The sequence below is a fragment of the Girardinichthys multiradiatus genome, chromosome 2, assembly GCF_021462225.1.
Source record: "Girardinichthys multiradiatus isolate DD_20200921_A chromosome 2, DD_fGirMul_XY1, whole genome shotgun sequence".
In the NCBI taxonomy this organism is placed as follows: domain Eukaryota; kingdom Metazoa; phylum Chordata; class Actinopteri; order Cyprinodontiformes; family Goodeidae; genus Girardinichthys; species Girardinichthys multiradiatus.
In genome coordinates this window covers 4,045,500-4,067,770 of record NC_061795.1, presented here as the reverse complement: position 1 = coordinate 4,067,770, position 22,271 = coordinate 4,045,500, and the positions used below count along the sequence as shown (strand labels likewise).

General features: G+C 39.1%; 1 protein-coding gene across 1 annotated transcript in view; it reads right to left on the bottom strand.

The window, feature by feature from the left end:
* tmtc3 (transmembrane O-mannosyltransferase targeting cadherins 3) overlaps positions 1-22,271 on the bottom strand; it is a 48,765-nt gene that overhangs the window by 15,389 nt on the left and 11,105 nt on the right. The window contains exons 4-7 of the mRNA XM_047393058.1: positions 21,609-21,708; positions 17,617-17,732; positions 16,841-17,013; positions 4,394-4,646 (exon numbers count right to left, since the gene is read on the bottom strand). Of these exons, the coding sequence (XP_047249014.1) occupies positions 4,394-4,646; positions 16,841-17,013; positions 17,617-17,732; positions 21,609-21,708 (642 nt within the window). The remainder of the gene's footprint in view (positions 1-4,393; positions 4,647-16,840; positions 17,014-17,616; positions 17,733-21,608; positions 21,709-22,271) is intronic.

Sequence of the window (22,271 nt, the reverse complement as noted above, 5' to 3'; positions counted from 1 at the left end):
GGCACCTTGATTTCCGAATGACATGCAGAATTTGCTTTCATCCGAAAAAAGTACTTTGGACCACTGAGCAACAGTCCAGTGCTGCTTCTCTGTAGCCCAGGTCAGGCGCTTCTGCCACTGTTTCTGGTTCAAAAGTGGCTTGACCTGGGGAATGCGGCACCTGTAGCCCATTTCCTGCACACGCCTGTGCACGGTGGCTCTGGATGTTTCTACTCCAGACTCAGTCCACTGCTTCCGCAGGTCCCCCAAGGTCTGGAATCGGCCCTTCTCCACAATCTTCCTCAGGGTCCGGTCACCTCTTCTCGTTGTGCAGCATTTTCTGTCACACTTTTTCCTTCCCACAGAGTTCCCACTGAGGTGCCTTGATACAGCACTCTGGGAACAGCCTATTCGTTCAGAAATTTCTTTCTGTGTCTTACCCTCTTACTTGAGGGTGTCAATAGTGGCCTTCTGGACAGCAGTCAGGTCGGCAGTCTTACCCATGATTGGGGTTTTGAGTGATGAACCAGGCTGGGAGTTTTAAAGGCCTCAGGAATCTTTTGCAGGTGTTTAGAGTTAACTCGTTGATTCAGATGATTAGGTTCATAGCTCGTTTAGAGACCCTTTTAAGGATATGCTAATTTTGTGAGATAGGAATTTGGGGTTTTCATGAGCTGTATGCCAAAATCATCCGTATTAAGACAATAAAAGACCTTAAATATTTCAGTTAGTGTGCAATGAATCTAAAATATATGAATGTTAAATTTTCATCATTACATAATGGAAAATAATGAACTTTATCACAATATGCTAATATTTTGAGAAGGACCTGTAGATGTAAAGAGTTGTAGGACCAGAGCAGGAAACAGACCTTACAATGTTAGCAAAAATACAAACAACTTCAATTATTATTTTTTTTAAAACATCCTTGTCCTGTTGGAACACCCAACCCTACCTCTTATCTACTTGTCTAACCCGTTGTGCACGTTTTGTTTGTTTTTAAAGTGAAAAATGAAAGAATAAAGAAACTAATGTTCTCAACTTTTTGTTTATATTTGAGAGCATTTCCTCATGCACTTAAACAAGTTTGTATTGTTTCACGGGTATAGTTCAATATTTTTCAATAAAAGATTGGAACTCTGAAGGTGTATTGTGACCTTATAAACACTTATAAAACAACCCATATCTGCTAAAAAAGGGAATCGGCAGGTCAGGCTTTTTAAAGATTGGTTATCGGCCAGAAAACGGTAATCGGTGCACCCCTAGCTGTTTCAAAAGGACAACAGTCCAAAGAGTGCTGGTTTTGGATAAAGCAGACTAACATCTGGAATGACCTGGACTTCACATCTACTGAAAATGTAAGGAGTATGCCCCAAAGCCAGGTCTGTAGAAATATTCCCAACCATTTAAATGAGCTCTACCATTTCTAGTAAGAGTGGTGATTAAATATTCAGCCTGAATTACGCAAGGACATTGTTGATAACTATAAAGAGCATGCAGTTTCTTTGCAACTTGCCAATATACATTCTTGCAAATATTCCATAGAGTTGTATATACACAGTACAGACACAAGGTTTGGACACACCTTCTCATTCAAAGAGTTGTCTTTATTTTCATGACTATGAATATTGTAGCTTCACACTGAAGGCATCAAAACTATGAATTAACACGTGGAATTATATACTGAACCAAAAAGTGTGAAACAACTGAAAATATGTCTTATATTCTAGGTTCTTCAAAGTAGCCACCTTTTGCTTTGATTACTGCTCCACACACTCTTGGCATTCTGTTGATGAGCTTCAAGAGGTCGTCACCTGAAATGGTTTTCCCTTCACAGGTGTGCCCTGTCAGGTTTAATAAGTGGGATTTCAAGCCTTATAAATGGGGTTGGGACCATCAGTTGTGTTGTGCAGGAGGTGGATACAGTACACAGCTGATAGTTCTACTGAATAGACTGTTAGAATTTGTATTATGGCCAGAAAAAAGCAGCTAAGTAAAGAAAAACGAGTGGCCATCATTACTTTAAGAAATGAAGGTCAGTCAGTCCGAACAATTGGGAAAACTTTGAAAGTGTCCCCAGGTGCAGTCGCAAAAACCATCAAGCGCTACAAAGAAACTGGCTCACATGAGGACCGCCCCAGGAAAGGAAGACCAAGAGTCACCTCTACTGCGGACGATAAGTTCATCCGAGTCACCAGCCTCAGAAATCGCAGGTTAACAGCAGCTCAGATTAGAGAACAGGTCAATGCCACACAGAGTTCTAGCAGCAGACACATCTCTAGAACAACTGTTAAGAGGAGACTGTGTGAATCAGGCCTTCATGGTAAAATAGCTGCTAGGAAACCACTGCTGAGGACAGGCAACAAGCAGAAGAGACTTGTTTGGGCTAAAGAACACAAGGAATGGACATTAGACCAGTGAAAATGTGTGCTTTGGTTTGATGAGTCCAACTTTGAGATCTTTGGTTCCAACCACCGTGTCTTTGTGCGGCGCAGAAGAGGTGAACGGATGGACTCTACATGCCTGGTTCCCACTGTGAAGCATGGAGGAGGAGGTGTGATGGTGTGGGGGTGCAAAGCAAAAGCAAAAGGTGGCTACTTTGAAGAACCTAGAATATAAGACATATTTTCAGTTGTTTCACACTTTTTTGTTCAGTATATAATTCCACATGTGTTAATTCATAGTTCTGATGCCTTCAGCGTGAAGCTACAATATTCATACTCATGAAAATAAAGACAACTCTTTGAATGAGAAGGTGTGTCCAAACTTTTGGTCTGTACTGTATATTTGAGCCTTTCAATTCTAGCAAGAAGAAAACACAGTTCAAAAACATCATTATCATCACCCCGGCACTGTACTGTTAAAAATTTCAAAAACTATTTTCTTCTCTGAATGCGATCTCAATGTGTTGTTAACTGATGAGTTAAAAAGATGGAACAAATAATAAAAGATTCCTTTGTAGGAATGAAATCTATTAAGAAATACAGCTAAGGAAATGCAGGGATTTCATCCAAACTGATCACCATCGTGGATTTAGATTTGAAATTATTCAAGCCAAATTGTGAAACTGCACAACTAAAATTGCATTCTCCATCTAAAGTCATAAAAAGCAGAGGAATTTCTGAAATCTAGACATCAGGCAAACTCAGCAGCCACTGTATGTGAGAAACGCCACCGCAAAGTAGGCTTTTCCACAGAACAACACTTTTTGAGTGGTGTCCCATGCTCCATGTGAGACAGCAGGCAACCTTGCAGAGACGCTAAATAGGTTGATGTGATATGACAATGTTACGCAACATATTCCAAAATGTTCCTACCAAACCAGAGTAAACACTGCACAAGTCATAATTGAGTTTATTTATTGTTGATTTGTGTTGCTCTTTCTAAAAATGAAAGACTGTAAGGAAGTTTACTGACCTTCAACTATGAGAACCATAAGCCTGTTGCACAACAAATGCTTATTTTTTTTCTGTATCCCACAGTGAACATACACCACCCATGTTTTCCTTTAAAATTTAAACAAGAGCCTATCTTTTATTGCTGGCACATAGCTTCTTTCTTTTTTTCCCTCTTGTTTTCATCTCGTTTTCTGATGCAATTTTTTAAAGCAAAAATCAGCAGCCAAAATGAATTAAAACCAGAACTTTCATAGAGGATAAGTCAGACAACAGAGCACAGTAGGGTAATAAACTTAGTATTTGGCAAATTATGGCAAACTTCAAGCCTTGGCTAGCATGTTGATCCAGTACAATTAAATAGGAAAAAGCACAATTATCTTCGGTGTCTTTTTAGCTGTGGACGTGTTGGACACAAGGAACCTCTTTCACTGATGTAGGTAGTTTTTGCCCGCAAACGGCATATTGTGTAAAAACACAACATGAGTTCCATCTTTTCTTAACTGCTTAATTAAGGATTAGTCAGTTCAGTCCAAAGAGCTTAAAGCTAATACGGGCATGCCAAGAAAAAGTGGCTTAGAGAAAAATGGCTTAAAGTGTTTCAAAACTACACAAGACATCATCTTCTTTGATGTCTCAAAGCCCTAAATTGTTGGTTAGTCAGAACCACGAGAAAAGCACAAGTGTTGTGTTGTCTGCATGTCAAAATTAGCCTTTATCTCTACTTCTGCAGAAAGCTCTGCCCTCCAACCTGCTACACCAACATGTAATTCAGATGACTGAGGTGGATTTAATGCATCATAAACAACGCAGATACTTCACTGGTCTGGGAGGACATCATGTTTTACAAAACACATTTCGTTTCTTCATGTTAAGACCAACATATAAGCATTTCTAGGTACATTTGTGGGAAGAAATAAAATAAGATGACATCAGCTTAAGTTTGCATTCTTGTGGAGGACTAATGCATTAAAACATTTAAATAAAAATGTGAATAAAGTGACCAAACTTCCTCTCACCATGATCACAGTCTTGGCTGAGCTGTGTCTGTAGCACAGGCTGTAGTGAGCAAGCAGGCACAGAAATGTGTAGAACATCACAGTGGCCAAGTTACGGAGGTCTAAAAGGGACTCCACAAGAGGAATGGTACCCATAGTCCAGTCGCAGCACAGCTCTGAGGGGTTTAGTAGCAGCCATGCGTTCACAGGGAGCAGGTAGTTGAAAGTCAGCTGCCTGGTGGGAGTGGGACTGACTGCTGCCGGGTTATCAAATCTACAAAAAGGGCACAGAGAAGATTCATTTAGCTATTAGTGCAGGGTGCAAAACAAAAAATAACTATGCATATCATAGTAAAGCTGAAAAGTATATTCTGTATTTATCATTCTAGCAACTTCTCTGTATGCAATATGCATATCACGAAGAACCGGCTAGACTGCAGTTGTAGATGTTAGCTAATTATGTACCATGCATTTCTTATTACTAGATGTTTAATGCAGTATAAAATGTTTTAAAGGTCAGTCGGTGGGAAGGTGGTCAAGTCATCAAGGAATTACAACAATAAACATTTCTTATGTAGATGGAAATTATTTTTTGTTTCCCGTAGCTGGACAAAGTACTTCTAATTTGTGGTCCAAGTTTGTTATGAACACAAAACAAAAAGACAGCGAAATCCCTAATTACTAGCTTATCATGTTATTTTGGTATTGCAACATTCACCAACATTATCGCATATTGCATGTTTTCCTAATATCGTGCAAAACTATACCATTCCAGAAATACTTCCCAGGCTGGAAGAGTGAACGGGAACTCAACAGAAATATCCTTTTTGATCTTAAGGACTAAGCAGTTTGTCAGTATATGCATCTGGGTGCACCACTACCACCCACCATACAGTGGTGGGTGGTAGTGGTGACCTCTTGATCAATACTCATACCTACAATTCATACCTACATTTTACCTGTGCATGACCATTTCTTCCCAACTCACTTTCATTTCATATCCAAAAACAGAAGAGTAGTGTGACTCTTTGGCCAGTTAAGTATTTTTGATAAATTATTGAGATAAATATTGATAAGAAATGTTGAAATCAAGCATGTGAATTATTTAATTGTATATAATATTTCCTGAGCATTTTATTTTACAGTCAATTCCAATTTCTTTTGGTTCTGATTCCTTTTTGGTGAATTTGACAGCAGATAGAATTAGACGATTATAAGCCCTGATCAAACCAGAGAACTCCTGTTTGATAGTTGTTACACAGCAGCATTTCCATGCAGTACACTACAAGTACTTAATAGGCAATGTCTTGCTTCAGTACTGCCAAGCTGAAACATCAATTCATGATGTTGAACAGTGGTGTGACTGTTTTCTTCACTGAGTAGCACCTCAGGGCTTTTAGGCTATGGGAATCAGCAGAATGGTTTCAGGCTTGGGCCTTTACTGAGGTCTACCCTGACTTCCTGAAACATTTCCTATAATATTCTGGGTTGCAAATCTTTTCATCGCTTCTTTGAAATTTATGGGCATGGAAGAGCAAATGAGAGCCACAGCAGCATAACGGGTTGCTGTCTTTGCAACGCTGTAAATAAGGACTCCTGGAGCACTGCTCCTTCCCAGTCTGTTCAATATTAAATCAAACTGTTGCGTTGGTGTTATTTTTGGACAGGTCGGGTCAAATTTGTATAATCAGTGTTTGATTTCAGACTAACAGACTTTGATATTGGTAGCAGTAAAACTTACATGCAGAGAAGAGAGTGACTTTCTGGAAACCTCTTTTGGGATCAACGATGTGCTGTTAGGGCAAATTTGCCTGAGCTGAAAGTCCTACACAAATGGCCTTTAGGTTGGAGAGTTAACTACTTTTAGCTAATTGGTTTTTTTATGCCTTCACCTTTAACATGAAGGTCTCAAAAACTTCCAAGTTATTTATTTTTTGTAGTTCTGTTTAAACCTTGAAATAACAGACTTAAGAATACCAAGACTTTATTTTCCTTTAAATAGAAGTTGGCTGAATAAATAAACAATAAAACGATGTCCTTTTTTATTGACTTAAAGATTATATTTTTCCCCTTCTTACTTATGTGTTTGAGCATATGGGTTTACATTTTTTCATTTATATTTGACACCAGCTTTCTTTTCTGTCTTCCTAGTAAGTCCCAAAAGTTCCCCAAAACAACTTTAATCCGGCACTCAATACCGGCACTCAACGGTAACAGTTTTTGGTACTTTTGTGTGAGTTTATGTGGTAATAAATGTTAATTTGTTTAATAATACAATCTCAAAATTTTTCAATTTAACATAATTAGATCTCAATATAAAAACATGAATGAATAAATCAAAACAGTATCCAGCTGTTTGTATTGTAAAATCTTAGCTATTTCAAACATTTCTTCTTCCATGTTGCTGGCTGCAGACGAGTTGCTAACGGATGCAGGCGTGCTGACGGTGCTAAATGCAGGAGTTGCAGGCGAATGCACTCTTCAGCCTTGAGAAAAATCTGGTGCTTAACCAGGGGCTTCCTCTGATTAGAAGTATTCCCGCCGCTGGCCTTGTATTTCACAGCGAGCGTAATCTGAACCGCATTTTGAAAAGTGGAGCTTGTTGACCATACCAGCGGCAACTGACGTCATTACGCTCTTGTGTGTGCAATGCTGTGTTCATGTCTGGCATGATAAATCGCCTACTCTTCCACTCCCTTAGTGTCACAATGATGCGTTTAGGTACCTAAACATGATATTGTCCGATTTCACGTTAATCGGTTCCCAGTATTATCGACGGAATTTGGTCGGTACCTATAAAACTACCGAATTCGGTACCCATCCCTATGGCTAACACAGAAAACTCTGCACTGATACAATTACTGTCACTTTAAAATGTAATATGGAAGTCTGTTGGTTCCTCCTTTCTTCACATTTTGTGCCCAAGCAGCCAGACTTCATTCTAGTATTATTCTATTAATTCTTATAATACAATAGTTTTTCAGGCTCTATGCAGGCATTTAAAGGTTTTCTTGAGACTTTGGCTGTTTTTTTAAATTCGTTTTTGCAAATGAGTGTAACTGTTTGTTAAACAACTTAACTCTTATCTATAAGTCATGCAGGCATAAAGTGGTTCCTAAACTCAAAGAAACAAACCAGTCTTGTGCCAACATCTAACTTAACTAAGAAACATGTGTAAATTGCATCTTGAGGCTCCTTGTGACCTTTAGTCTGTCACCAAGAGACTCACATTTTAGCACCAACCAGATCAGTGCAAGTATATAGGGGCCACAGGTCTGCAAATTTATGGTGTTTCAATGGTCCAACATACCTAAAACAAACAACCGGGCCTCTGCAGAACTTTATGCCTTGATAAAAAGGTAATTCAGCCATTTGAATCAGCCAATTTGGATCAGAATCCCATCTAAAACATGCAGACCTCCCCTTGACAAATGGAGTTGGAGACCCCTGAAGTAGACAATTCTCTGACATACAGATAATACATTGATGTGTGATAAATATCTGTGATTTGGTGTGTGGTCTTACTGGATTATTTACCAGGATATCAAAGACCTGACTTTTATATGTTGTTCAAATGCAGTAGAAAGTCTTCAGTAGAGATACACAGAAAAGCAGATGGTGAAACTGGAGGATTTTCAACTTTATCAGCCCTAATGGTTGAATAGATAGACTGAAACTCAAAAATCCTGTATTTTTTTCTATCAGTGAACACACTACATCTAAGATACCACTAACAGCCCTTTGGTCCAACCAAGCTAATCACTTAGAAGGTCCTAAACACAGTATAAATAGTCAGGTCATTTATCCATAGTCACATTTAAGGACAGGATTGAAATTGATAATAGGAATTAGCAGCTTAGCCCAAATACCTCTGAAAGACCTTCAGAAATCCTTGAGCTTTGATCAGGATTTTTTTAAGAACAAGAGAAAGTTTAGCTCCTTGGAAGCAAATTGGAAAGAAATACCTAAAGCCTGTAAGTGAAAAAATTTCTAGAAGCCATCTAGATAAAGCAGCTATTACAGAAATATTTGTCCAAAAACTGACTTAAAGCCGAGTTAACCCTGTGGTCATAATGACTCTGTTTTGTCTTTACAGCTGCCTGTGATATCTCCACATTCATAACTCATGATCAGTCTCTCATTCCCACTAAAGTACCCCAAGCCTGCATTTGTATTTAAACTGCACTGATATGGGTCATTGTCCAAACTTGTTTTACAGAATCTGTGCTGTAAACTCTGATCACCACTGAGGAGACAATAAGCTGTGTATGCTGGGTAAATTGTTATGGCTCTGTGGCAGAAATTCTAGCAGACAATCTGGAGTCATCTTTAGGATTACAGCTAGAGGATTAGTCTATCTGAGCCAATTGCCTAGAATTTTATCTTCACGCTCAAATGTCATTAGGTGGAATCTTGTGCAGACAATTTAAAAATAGATAACCATCAAGAAATACTTGAACCAGCAGACCTACTGGTGTTTTGAAGCGGTCAAAGAGTGTAAATCTTTAGATTTACACTATAAATTAAAATTTCTATAAATTGTGTGTTTAATTTAGATACTTCAGTTACCTAATCATCATATTTCAGAGTCTGTGCTTTTGAACATTGAGTTTGAAATAAACTGAAGCACAGATTTACACGTGTACCATCCAGAACCGGTTACAGCCCTGTATTATTTTGTGAAAACAGTCAATAGTGTCTTAGACTTCTAAACATCAGCTGATGTTTTACGTCTTTCTGCGTAATACTCTGCCAGACCTTTATAGAAGCCACCATGACCTGATGCTTGTTTGGGGTTTTGGTATATTTACTGTGATCTGAAGCAAGATTAAAGGCAACTAAATCAAACTGAGACCGGGTAATGGACTGACCCTTTTGTGCCTTTTTCCCCTCTTTACCGTAAAACAGTTTGGTCATATCTTATGTTTTATTGAGATATCCATGGAGTTTTCATTTCTTAGATGTGTCCCTGTTCCAGCACAATTGCATCCCCTGCATTTCATCAGGTTCTGCAGGAGCCTGCTAATGAATCATTTGATTCACGTGTGTTAGATCAGGGAAACAACTACAGCAGGGGAGCCCAAGTCCAGTCATTGAGAACTACCATCCTGCATCTTTTAGGTCCCTTCTCCAATACATCTGGATTAAATAGCTGAATTCCCTCATCAGCTCGTCATTCAGCTCTAGAGGTTTGGTAACAATCCATTTATTTTATTCTGTGATGTTGGAGCAGGGATGTATCTACAGGTTGCAGGGTAGTAGCTCTCGAGGAGTATTTTTGATTGATTTGATTGAACAGTGTTATTCCGGGATGCTTTTTCTTTTAACAAAATGAAAAACATTACAAAATAAATCAAAATGTATACATTAAAAATAATAATCTTTATGTAAACTCGATAAGCACTGGGTAACAATGACAAATTTCAAACACACTGTTAAAATTAATTCGAAATTATATATTGCAGACTTTCGAAGGTACTGCTACATGAACAAAAGTGTGATAACAGTTGCTTTAAGAAGGTTCGCTGACCTTCTGACAACTCAGCTGCAGTTGTTAAGCCAACAACCTACCACTTCTGGGGGGGCACTAGGGTGGCCAGTGTTATTCCCCCCCCAATGTTTGCTTGTCAGATGCTTCTGTGTTTCCTTAGCTAAGCTAAACTACTGGTCAATGGATTTCAACAATTATAAATGCTATTCTTTACTGCATTTATTAATTAATTACAAGCTCCTGTTGATTTATTCTACCAGTGACACATGCTGCAGAATTTTGCGTCGCTATTTTTAAAAGATCAAACAATTTTCATGTGCATTGCTTGCTAAACTGTATAACTGGCCATACTTATCAGTTTGGTAATCTGATAAACAATAAGCAAAGAGGTCCAGTTGTTTGTGTCAAGTAAAATATAACATCAGAAAATAATTAATGTGGTGCATTTTAGGAAATGCATTATCAGAACATTATAACAGTTTCCTTCAGCGAGTTAAAACTGTGTAGGAGCATATTAAAGCTTTCATGAAGAAACACCTAATGGGAAAATATGTTATTGTCGAGAAATAAATTAGAAAGTCAAATCAAGTCAAGTCAGGTTTATTTATATAGTGCTTTTCAGCAACAAGGCACTGTACATAAGAAAAAACATTACAATGATACAGAAAATCAAACAACAGAGGTAATTAAAAAAAATAAAGAGAATAAAATGATGGATAAGAAAACAAAAGGAAAATTGGACTGAAAACTTAACTAATAATGTTTAGATAACACATTCAAAGGCCACTCTAAACAAGTAAGTTTTTTATCTTGATTTAAAGCAACTTAGGGTTTCGGCGCTTTTACAGTTTTCTGGGAGTTTATTCCAGATTAGTGGAGCATAAGAACTAAAAGCTGCTTCTCCATGTTTGGTTCTGGCTATGCAGAGTAGATTTGAGCCAGAAGACCTGATAGGTCTGGGTTGTTGATATACTGACAACAAGTCTGTAATGTATTTTGGTGCTAAGCCATTCAGTGATTTATAGACTAACAGAAATATTTAAAAGTCTATTCTCTGAGCTACAGGGAGCCAGTGTAAGGACTTTAGAACCATGTTGATGTGCTCCACTTTCTTAGTTCTAGTGAGGACGCGGGCAGCAGCGTTCTGGATTAACTGCAGCTGTCTGATCGACTTTTTAGGCAGACCTGTGAAGACACCGTTGCAGTAATCAATTCTACTAAAGATGAACGCATGAATTAGTTTTTCGAGGTCCTGCTGAGACATTAGTCCTTTAATCCTGGAGATGTTCTTTAGGTGATAGAAGGCCGACCTTGTTACTGTATTTATGTGCCCTGAAGGTTCAGGTCTGAGTCCATCACTACACCCAGGTTTCAAGCCTGACTGGTGGTTTCTAGCTGTATTAACTGAAACTTTGTGCTAACTTTTAAACACTCTTCCTTTGGTCCAAAGATTATTACTTCAGTTTTGTTTTGATTCAGCTGAAGAAAGGTTTGGCACAACCAAGCATTGATTTCTTCTAAGCATTTACCCAGCGCTTGAATGGGTTCATAGTCACCTGGTGACATCGTAACGTATAGCTGTGTGTCGTCTGCATAGTTATGATAACTTACGTTGTTGTTTATTAAAATCTGAGTTAGAGGGAGCATGTAGATATTGAATAGGAGGGGCCCTAAGATGGACCCGTGGGGAACGCCACATGTGATTTTTGTGGTCTCCAATGTAAAGTTACCTACTGACACAGAAAAGTCCCTGTCCTTCAAGTAGGATTTAAACCAATTGAGTGCTGTACCAGAAAGGCCGACCCGGTTTTCCATGCGCTCTAATAAAATGGAGTGATCAACAGTGTTGAATGCTGCACTAAGGTCCAGTAATATCAGCACTGTGGGTCTTCCACAGTTTGCATTTCTACGGATGTCATTGAACAACTTGACAAGAGCAGTCTTTGTACTGGGGTGAGCAGGAAGCCTGACTGGAAGACATCGAAGCGGTTGGTCATTGTTAGGAAGTTGTTTAACTGCTGAAACACAGCTTTTTCAATAATCTTACTGATGAAGGGGAGGTTTGATATAGGCCTGTAGTTCTGTAGTAGAAGCTTGTCCAAGTTGCTCTTTTTCAATAGAGGTTTGACAATTGCTGTTTTCAGGGCCTGGGGGAAAACGCCTGACAAAAGGGACGTGTTTATCATATGTGTTAAATCAGATGTTATTACGGGCAAAGGTTTCTTAAGGAAAGCTGTGGGTAAAACATCGAGACAGCAGGAGGAAGAGCTTAGTTGCTGTATGATTTCTTCTAAGTTTTTGTAGTTTATCTGATGAAATTGGGAAATTTTGTCAAAATCAGCTCTAGTTGGGGACAACTTTGGTACTGGAGTTGATGTGGATGTACTGACTGCCCCTCTGATCTTTTGGGTTTTTTCAGTAAAGAAGTTAGCAAATTCATTGCAGGCCCTGGTAGAGTGGAGTTCAGATGCTACAGTTACAGGAGGGTTTGTTAACCTGTCGACTGTGGCAAATAATGCACGAGCATTGTTAATGTTTTTGCTGATGATCTCTTGAAAAGAAAGATTCCCTTGCATTTTTCAGTTGTAGGTTATATCTGTATAGTCTCTCTTTATAGATAATATAGTGGACCTGGAGTCCATGTGGAGTCCAGTCTTTCACCACCTGCGTTCAGCTTCTCGACACTCCTTTTTTTCACTTCTGTCTGGTGGAGCACTTTTCCACAAAGACATTTTCTTCCCAGAAACGACTTACACTTTAATTGGAGCAATTTAATCAATAATGTCTGAGATTTTAGAATGAAAGTTTTCTACCAGCTCATCTACAGTGTTACAGGGCAAAGTGGAGGTAGAAGAGTAAATCTGGTTAAAGGTTTCAGCAGCACCGTCCTTAAAGATGTTTTTTCTTATAATGTCGCTTTGGCAAACTGAGCCATTGGAGATGAGAAATGAGATGAGAAATAACAGAAAAGTGGTCAGATAGGGCAACATTAGTTACATACACCTTGGAAATGTTTAGACCCTTAGTGATGATCAAGTCCAAAATATGTCCCTGTTTGTGCGTTTGCTGTTTAACATGTTGAGTCAAACCAAAATTTCTAAGAGTGTCACATAGATCTATTGGACTTCTGTCTTCAGGATTGTCTATGTGAATGTTGAAGTCTCCCACAATAATTAAACAGTCCTAATCAACACATATCACAGATAAAAGCTCATTGAAATCACTGAAAAAGTCTGTTTTGGACTTAGGAGGCCTGTAAATATAAAGAACATGGTTCGGACCGGGCTCTTTACCTGGAGAGCCAAATATTCAATATTCAAATTTGCCCAGAAATACTTTTTCACACTTTAGTAAATCTTTAAACAAAGCGGCCACCCCTCCACCTTTTCTTTGCTGTCTGCTCTCACAAAGAAAATTGTAGTTCGGAGGCATCGACTCTATCAGAATGGGAGCTTCATTAAATTCATGTAACCATGTTTCTGTTAAAAACATAACATCAAGATCGTGGTCAGTAATGAAGTCATTGATTAAAAATTATTTTCCTGACAGAGATCTAATGTTCAATAAAGCCAGTTTATATGACTTAGTTGCTGATATTAACTCTGTGTCTGGTTGTACCTGACAGTTTATGGCTTTTAAGTTTGATTGTTTATTACTGTCTCTTATCCATTTGGCTTTGTTCTTTCTGTCACCTATAAGCACAGATATTTTACAACTATCTCCTATTAGGGGCCCAAATTTTTCCTGGACATGCTCATTTCTGATAGAGTTACCACTGGGGCCCAGTCTGTATCACAGAGAAGTGATTTGAAGGTCCTGATTAGGAGGAGATAGATTAGGAGGTGGTGGGGCTCTGCAGCATTTGGAAGATGTGCATCTGACAAGCATTATCATTGTTGTTGATACTCCCTGTTCTCTGCTGAAGGTCGAAGCTGTAGGTGGATTATTTACTGAATAGAAGAGATTAGATGTGAGACGTCTGGTTCCTGGCTTGTTCAAACAGAAACCATCTTGTTTGAAGAGTTGTACTTTTTTCCCCCAAAAATATTGAAGTTGTCGATGAAGTTCACAGATGTTGTAGGACATGTTTTTTTCAACCACTTATTAATCATCAGAAGTCTCGAAAACATTTCATCTCCACAGAAAATCGGTGCAAAGGGTCCGCTGAGAAGCACTTTGATATTGAGACGTCCAACAATATTCAGCAGACGAGTGAAATCTTCCTTCAGTCCTTCAGATTTTTTCTTAGCCACGTCATCCATGGCTTCACAGTGTATAATAAGGTTTTCTAGAGACGGGCGCTTTTCTGTGCAAGAAAAGACATCCAATATCGTGACCTGGATGTATTGGCATATTTCAACCATCAGAAACATACAATCCTGATCAGAATAACCCTTGTAAACATACCTTTGCTTTTTTGGGCTTCAGTGGATAAACAATAGAGTAGATTTAGACATAACTTTTATCAACAGTTTAACAAAGCTAGAAGTATAGAGTGGGACTTAAACTAGCAAATTTAAATTAGTTATGTAGGGTTGGGAGACATGATCAAAATATATCATGATATAGCTCTGGAGCTTAAAATCATGATCATCAGAATTTCCCTACATACAAAAGTATACCTCAAATGAAAAAAAAGAGCATTTCTAATATAGACAGGTGTTTTTATTTCAGCAGAGGAGAGACTGTTAGCTGTTTTAATTAGCTTCATGCTATCTGAAGTTCAGAGGGCTTTACACGTGGATAAGGCTCTTATTTTGAAGGTTTGATGTTTTGACACAATAAACAGAGGCATAAACTATCAGGGTTACTGTTTTGACTGCCCTGCTGACTGTATGCAAACCCTTGGGTACACTGCCGGTGGTTCAATAATTCTGATGGCTGGTAACCAGTTAAACAGACAAACCAGCCCATTCTGAGGAGCACAAGCTTCCTAATTCTTTATTTACTGACCAATAGCCTCCAGGCAGCGAATAGCCACTGGCAGAGAGGTCTGCTCTAGGAGTTCCCTTCCATATGCTTTGAGGACCAAACATTTTTAAAAAGCCTTCTTGTGCAGTTGTTAAGTGCAAGGTTCAGCTAAAAGCAACTCTTGGTACATCCAATTTGCCAGTACATCCAACCGGCCTCACGATGGCAGACCATGAGTAACCACACCAGTCCAGGACCTCCACATCCAACATGTTCACTTCCAAGATCGTCTGAGTCCCGCCACCCAGACAGCTGCTGAAACAATCGGTTTCACAACCAAAGAATTTCTGCACAAACTGTCGGAAACCTCAAGGAAGCTCATCTGCATGCTCGTCGTCCTCATCGGGGTCTCGACCTGACTGCAGTTCGTCGTTGTAACCGACTTGAGTGGGCAAATGCACACATTCGATGGTGTCTTGCACAGTGGAGAGGTGTGCTCTTCCCGGATCAATCCCAGTTTTCCCTGTTCAGGGCAGATGGCAGACAGCGTGTGGCGTCATGTGGGTGAACGGTTTGCTGATGTCAACATTGTTAATCGGGTGGCCCATGGTGGCGGTGGGGTTTTGGTATGGGCATGCATATGTCATGGACATTGAACACAGCTGCATTTTATCAATGGCATTTTAAATGCATAATAATGCTGCAACAATCCTGTGTACAGATCCTTGCCCCATGTTGCTAGGATCTGTACACAATTCCTGGAAGCTGACAACATCCCAGTTCTTGCATGGCCAGCATATTCACCAGACATGTCACCCATTGAGCATGTTTGGGATGCTCTGGATTGGTGTAAACAACAGCGTGTTCCAGCCAATATTCATCAACTTCGCACAGCCATTGAAGAGGAGTGGACCAAAATTCCACAGGCCACAGTCAACAACCTGATCAACTCCATGCGAAGGAGATGTGAGACAAATGGTGGTCACACCAGATACTAACTGGTTTTCAGATCCCCCCCAATGAAGCAAAACAGCACATTTCAGAGTGGTCTTTTATTGTGGCCAGCCTAAGGCACACCTGTGCAATAATCATGCTGTCTAATCAGCATTTTGATATGCCACACCTGTGAGGTGGGATGGATTATCTATGCATAGGAGAAGTGCTCACTATCACAGATTTAGACAGATTTGTGAACAATATTTGAGAGAAATTGTTATTTTGTGTATATAGACAATGTTTTAGATCTTTGAGCTCAGCTCATGAAAACTGGGAGCAAAAACAAAAGTGTTGCATTTATACTTTTGTTCAGTGTATTTTGCTATTAACAGAATTAAAATTCATACAACCTTTCGATTATTCCAGTAAGAATTTTTATATTTCTTAGGTTGGTAAAAACTCAGTAGGTGTTATTTTTTTTACGAGTGACGTTTATTATACCTGACACACACACCCTAAAAACTTCACACAATACCTCATCTGTCCACATTATAGACATCAGAAACCGTAAACACACCAACGATCTATGAACTACAGTTCTTTTATTTAAAATACTGTCATCAAAACGATCAAAAAGAATTTGTTTACTCTTAATAATCAACTATTTAAATGCAAACCATGCAGGTACAGAAAAAGGATGGATGGAAGGAAGGAATAATAAATAAATTAAAAATACAATACAGTACAAGGCCATTAGCCACATCCATTAAGTGAAATACTCTGAAAAACCACAGGAAGACATTCTATTTAGACCATCTGTAAACCATAATGCAGTCCGAATTAAATCATCCAGCACGCAGTATAATGTGTTTTTATATAATCCTGAAATCCATTAACATCCAAATAATGGCTTAAATTGTATTACACTGGTATTTAACGTCTGAATATCTATGGTACGCAACAAATGCATCACCCACGGAACACATTATAATTTATTCATGTATTACATAACTCACCTAAAAGTTTTATTGATGTGTCAAATCAGAAAGAGGTTTGCTATTACTTTTCATGATAGTTCATTTATGTAATCATTTTCTGACTCTGTACATTTCATTGTAAGGCCTGCCTACCTGGTGAAGACAGGCAGCTGGGACTGGATAACCTGAACCCTGATGATGACGAGCAGCAGGGTGCTGATGACGAGGACAATGAGCTTCAGCAGGGTTTGTAGGATAGCGTACGGGAAACCATCTTTACCCTGCAGGACTTGCCGCAAGGTATCCAGCAGCAAGGGCAGGGTAAACTATGAATGGCAGCGGGAAAATCACAGGAAGAAGAGAAGGCAAGTCAATCTTAAAGTTTTAAATAAGTTTTAAGTTTCAACTCTTCCTACTTGTTTGATGTTTATGGAACTAAATATTTCTAATTCAAGACTGCTTCTCAAGATATGCTTAAGCCAAGCTCAGCAAACCCATTCCTTTAGAAAGCTCCACTTTATAACAGATGTTGCTATTTATTTTCAAATATAGTCATTTTACATACCTTTATATTTGCAGCAAATTGTCTCATCACATTGCTGTAAAATAGCATTTATTATTCACAATATAGTATCTGCAAGTATAAATCTTCTAAAGGCCCCAAGGGTAGACTAAAAGTTGGTTAAACTCCTGGCTTGTACCTTCATTCATCTTTTACACTCTCCCCTGAAGGAAATCTGCAGCAAACTATCATAGTAGTGGAATATTAAGAATTAATATATTGGTTTTAGCCAGTACACCTGTATTTTTCCATTCACTTTGCCAAATCATTCATATTTATCAAAGAAATGTTCTGTGTGCTCCAACATTGGACTGCAAATGTTAGATTTACTGTAACCAACAAGGCTAAGAAGGCTTTAGAACCTTACCCCTTGTGCAACAAACACTTCATAGACGCAACAGATGCCAACGACTGTGATTCCCTGCTCCTTACACAGTGTCGCCGAAGCCACCAGAACAACAGTCAGAGCAATGGGGGGCCAAACTGATAAATAAAGAACAAACATGTGAGACACTCAGATCACTTAAGTGTAAATCAGATTCAGAATCAGCTTCATTTGACAAGTTTGTGCACACAAACAAGGCATTTGGCTTTGGTTCAACTGGCTCTCAATGAGGACGTTTTCTCCCCCAGAAATAAAAAAGGAAAATATTTTTGTAAATATGTAGGGTTTTTACATAAAAAGAAAGGCATGGTTGAATTGTGCAAACATGCTTGGTATTGATCAGGGCATGCTGACTGTTAAGTAATCAGCAGACAGCCTGGGGAAAGAAGCTCGCTGTGGCGGCTGGTTTTGCCAATGCGCTCTGTAGCACCGACCTGAAGGTAAAGGTCTAAACAGTTTGTTTGCAGGATGTGTGGGGTCTGCAGAGATTTTTGCTGCTCTTTTCCTGACCCTAGATCTGTACATGTCCTGGGTGAAGGGAAGGTCAGCCTCTTCCTCGTTCCTATGCAGCTTCCTCAGATTTGAAGTGAACTATGATTTATTGTTGTGCGAAAGGTCTTGGTCTGCATACACATGTCCTCACAAAAATGGATGTATGATGTCACAGCGTCAGTGAATCCGTTTAGATCAAAGGCCGAAGCTTCACAACTATTGATGTGAAGTTTGCCATTTGAATGTATTTTGTTTGAAAATGCCAAGCTGTGTGTGGTTTTCATATTAGTTTTGTGTGAAGTTGCTAAATGCAGGTAGTAGTAGTGTGACTTTCTAGATACTTGCTTGATATGTGTGCCCATTAACCAGTTCAATTCAGGAGTTTACATACAGTGGTGACAAAAAGGTGATTCTTAGTCTTTTGTATGTTAGTCGCCCATAAACGCTTCAGATCATTGTTCAAGTCCTGGATGGAAGGTAGGTCAGCCCCGATGATTCTCTCTGCAGACCTAATTGTTCATTGCGGTCTGGACCTGTTCTGCTTTGTGGATAAGCCAAACAACACAGTGATTAATGTGCACAAGACGGACTGAATGGCTCTGTAGAAGGTGCCCAGCAGCTCCTGTAGAAGGTTAAACTTCTTGAGTTGTCTCAGGAAGAACAGTCTCTGTTGGGCTTTCCTCTTAACGGTGTCTATGTGTGAAGACCAGCTCAGGACCCGAGAAAGGCTGGTTCCCAGTAACCAGAAGTGATCCATAGTAGACAAAGTGTTGCTGAGGATGGTGAGGAGGCGGCTGTGTGGTGGTGTATTCTGGAAGTCCACTGTCATCTCCACAGTTTTGAGCAGGATAAGCTCCAGGTGGTTCTGACCACACCAGTGTACCAGCCAATCCACCTCCTGTCTCTATGCAGACCCGTCACTGTCCTGGACCAGATCAATAATAGCATTGTCATCTTCGAACTTCAGGAGTTTCACAGATGGGTCTGCTGAGGTGCAGTCATTTGTGTACAGAGAGAAGAGGAGTGGGAAGAGAACACATCCCTGGGGGCCCCAGTGCTGATGGATCTTGTGCAGGAAAAGATGCACCCCAGCCTCACCTGTTGCTGGCGGTCAGTCAGGAAACCGATGATCCACTGGCAAGTGGAGGCTGGCACCGCAAGCTGGGTGAGCTTCTGGTGGAGGATGTCTAGGTTGACTGTGTTAATGGCCAAGCTGAGGTCCACAAACAGAATCCTGGCGTACGCCCCAGGGTGGTCGAGGTAGTGCAAGATGAAGTGTAGTCCCAAGTTGACTGTAGCATCTGCCAACCTGTTTGCTAGGTAAGCAAATTGAAGGGCATGCAGCAGAGGGCCTGTAATGTCCCTCTCATAACTTCTGCTTTGACTCATCAGTCTACTTCCAAACAGTCCTAATCACAGGACTAGAGGGTTTCAGTTTGTACCTGTAAGTTGGAATGAGATGAAGAAGACAGTGATCCGAGAGTCCTAAAGCTACACAAGGAACTGTGGGGTATCCTTTCTTTAAGACTGTAGCAATGGCCTAATGTGTCTGTCTCTCTGGTAGAACACTTTACACGCTGTTTGCATTTTCAGAGTACCCCCAGGGTTTTTAAAGTAAAATTTAAGACCTTTTTAAGACCACTCACAATGAAATTTAATGCCAACTTTATAGCCATACCGGCAAAATTAATGAAGGATTTAATGGAAAATCTGTATGGATTTTAAGGCCTAGAAAATAATTACTCGCCAGGTACTTGAATTAAACTTATTTGTGATGTTTATGTCTAATATATACATTTGTTTGATGATCCACACCAAGGGGGCAATCCCTTTTTCTAACCATTGTAGATCTGGGAAGAGGGTATTGAAGGGGAAGTTAATGCAGAAAATGATCATTAGAATTGAAAGTTGTGACAGTCATACTGGTGTCCCACTGATCTCTAGCTCATGCCAGACTTCAGTAGTAGACTTGGTAGTTCCTATGTTGCTTCTTAAAATACTTATCATCTTCCCGGCGATTACTTTGGGTCTTTCAGACTTTGGCAAAATGTGGTTAAACATCCCTTGTTTGGACCACCAATCTTACAATCTGCAGTTGGTTAGAACTTTCTCAAATGGTGTAAATCTACAACTTGCATTCATTAGATCTTCACTGAACTTCTTGGACGTTCCTATTGTTCTGAGAATTGATCATTCCACAGAGTCAAAAAATCCTTACATACATATATAAATGGATATTCAATGGTAAAGCCACAGAGCTTTTCAGTTAAAGTAAAAAAAAAAAAAAATAGAGAACTGTTAAGAACCTTTGGAAAATGAGCAAATGCGACAAATGCTAGAAACAAAGCAAGTCGGCTCTGCACTGCCTGCCTAGATTTAATCCTGGTCCATGAATAAATTTCATCAGCTGTAATAGAAAACTGATGTAGCTCCCAGATCTTAACTATGGGAAAAATATTGAGGTGCCTTTGATCTGCAAGTTCAAGAGGGTAATCCTAGCTCAGTTATTAAAAAAAGAACAAAGACTGTAGTCAATGAAGAAAAAAACCACCCTTCTCCTTACTTTATGGAATATATATTTTACTAATGAGTTTATAATAAACAATAGTTTCACTTGGTTTATTTCCTCTTTAGTGCAACATGTTTTCAAAGTAAGTTTTGACTCATATTTGGGCTGTCATAAGCTATAAAGGTGGGCATTCTTTAAGAAAGTTGACTGGAAAGTTTAAGAAAAATCTTATCTGTGTTTAAAATGCTATGTGAAATGTATTTCCTGACAAGCCTGTTACTTTTCCGAAATGCACTTGCTAATGGGAGCAACTTGAGGTTAACTGCCATGTAGAAAGATTCAATAGAATATGGAGACCTTATCGTAGGAATCACAAACACTGTGATGAGTTGTCAAACTATCATTCATTTTGCTGCATCCATTCATTTCAACCATAAAGTGTTTGCAGGTTCTATGTAACAGGAAACATGTGGTCTCAAAATACTAATGCCAAGAATTAAAATGCAAGATACTAAAATGTTAGATAAAGCAAAGGTTGACATGATAATGGCAACATCTTTTGGTCTGGACAATTTTTCCATACTCTTTTTTTCTTCTATGAAAACAAAAACCCAACTAAAACACATTTCCTTTTGTATTGAGCAACCCAGTATGAAACTGATAATATCGCAATGTTAGAAATCAGGAATCTCACAACCTTAGCTTGTGGGCCTTGGTTAGGTGATCCCCTCAGATCACTATTTCATCTCTGATACTGTGTAAATCAATCAAGATTATGCTGTATAAATTCAATAAAAGATTATCCATGGCACAAAGCACTGTTGATCATCTTATATGGGGGACTTTTTTGTCAAATTTCCAATGCAAAATGCACCAAACTAAATGACAAAACTCCCCCCAATTTGTTTTTTCACAGAAAATCCTAAAGAAGTATGCAAAAGTTTAATTATTCTTAGTGGTACATTTGACTTACCAATGGAATGCTCCACACTAGTTGATTTTGTGTATGCCAGGAAAGCAGCCAACAGGAAAATTGAAGAAAGTAGCTCAGCTCTTCCAACTACACCAGTGACCTGAATAGAAAGGAAAAGGTGCCATTAGTCCATTCCATGGCCCATGCATATCAGTTTAGGAAGCACGGTTTTAAGCTTTTACAACAATAAAGCGACCGCATTCCTCCTTAACATCCAAAGTTCAGCAACAACCACGCATCTACAGTCAAAGGAATGGAGGTTTGAGACCACGGGAATGTTGGGCTGCAGGATATTAGGAAAACGTGCGATAAGTGATAATACTGGTGGATGCTGTGACAACAAGAACACTGTCATAAACAAACATAATTTAGAAGTGTTAAATGTCTTTCTGCTTTGGGTTCAGAGAAAACATAGACTGCAGATAATGAGGAGTCTATACTGCTATTGGAAAAACAATTAATGCATTATTTTGAACTCATCAAGGTTTTATCAAAAAAATTACTTCTGGACAATATCTGCAGTTTTGGCATTGAAAAAACTTGTTTCTAAATTACTTGATCACCTTACCGCTTCTTTTTCCTCCAAGAACCCTTAATGTTGCATTAAAAAACTAAAGAGTCTGAATGCATGGTACTCAAATAATTAGCTAATATCCATTGCAA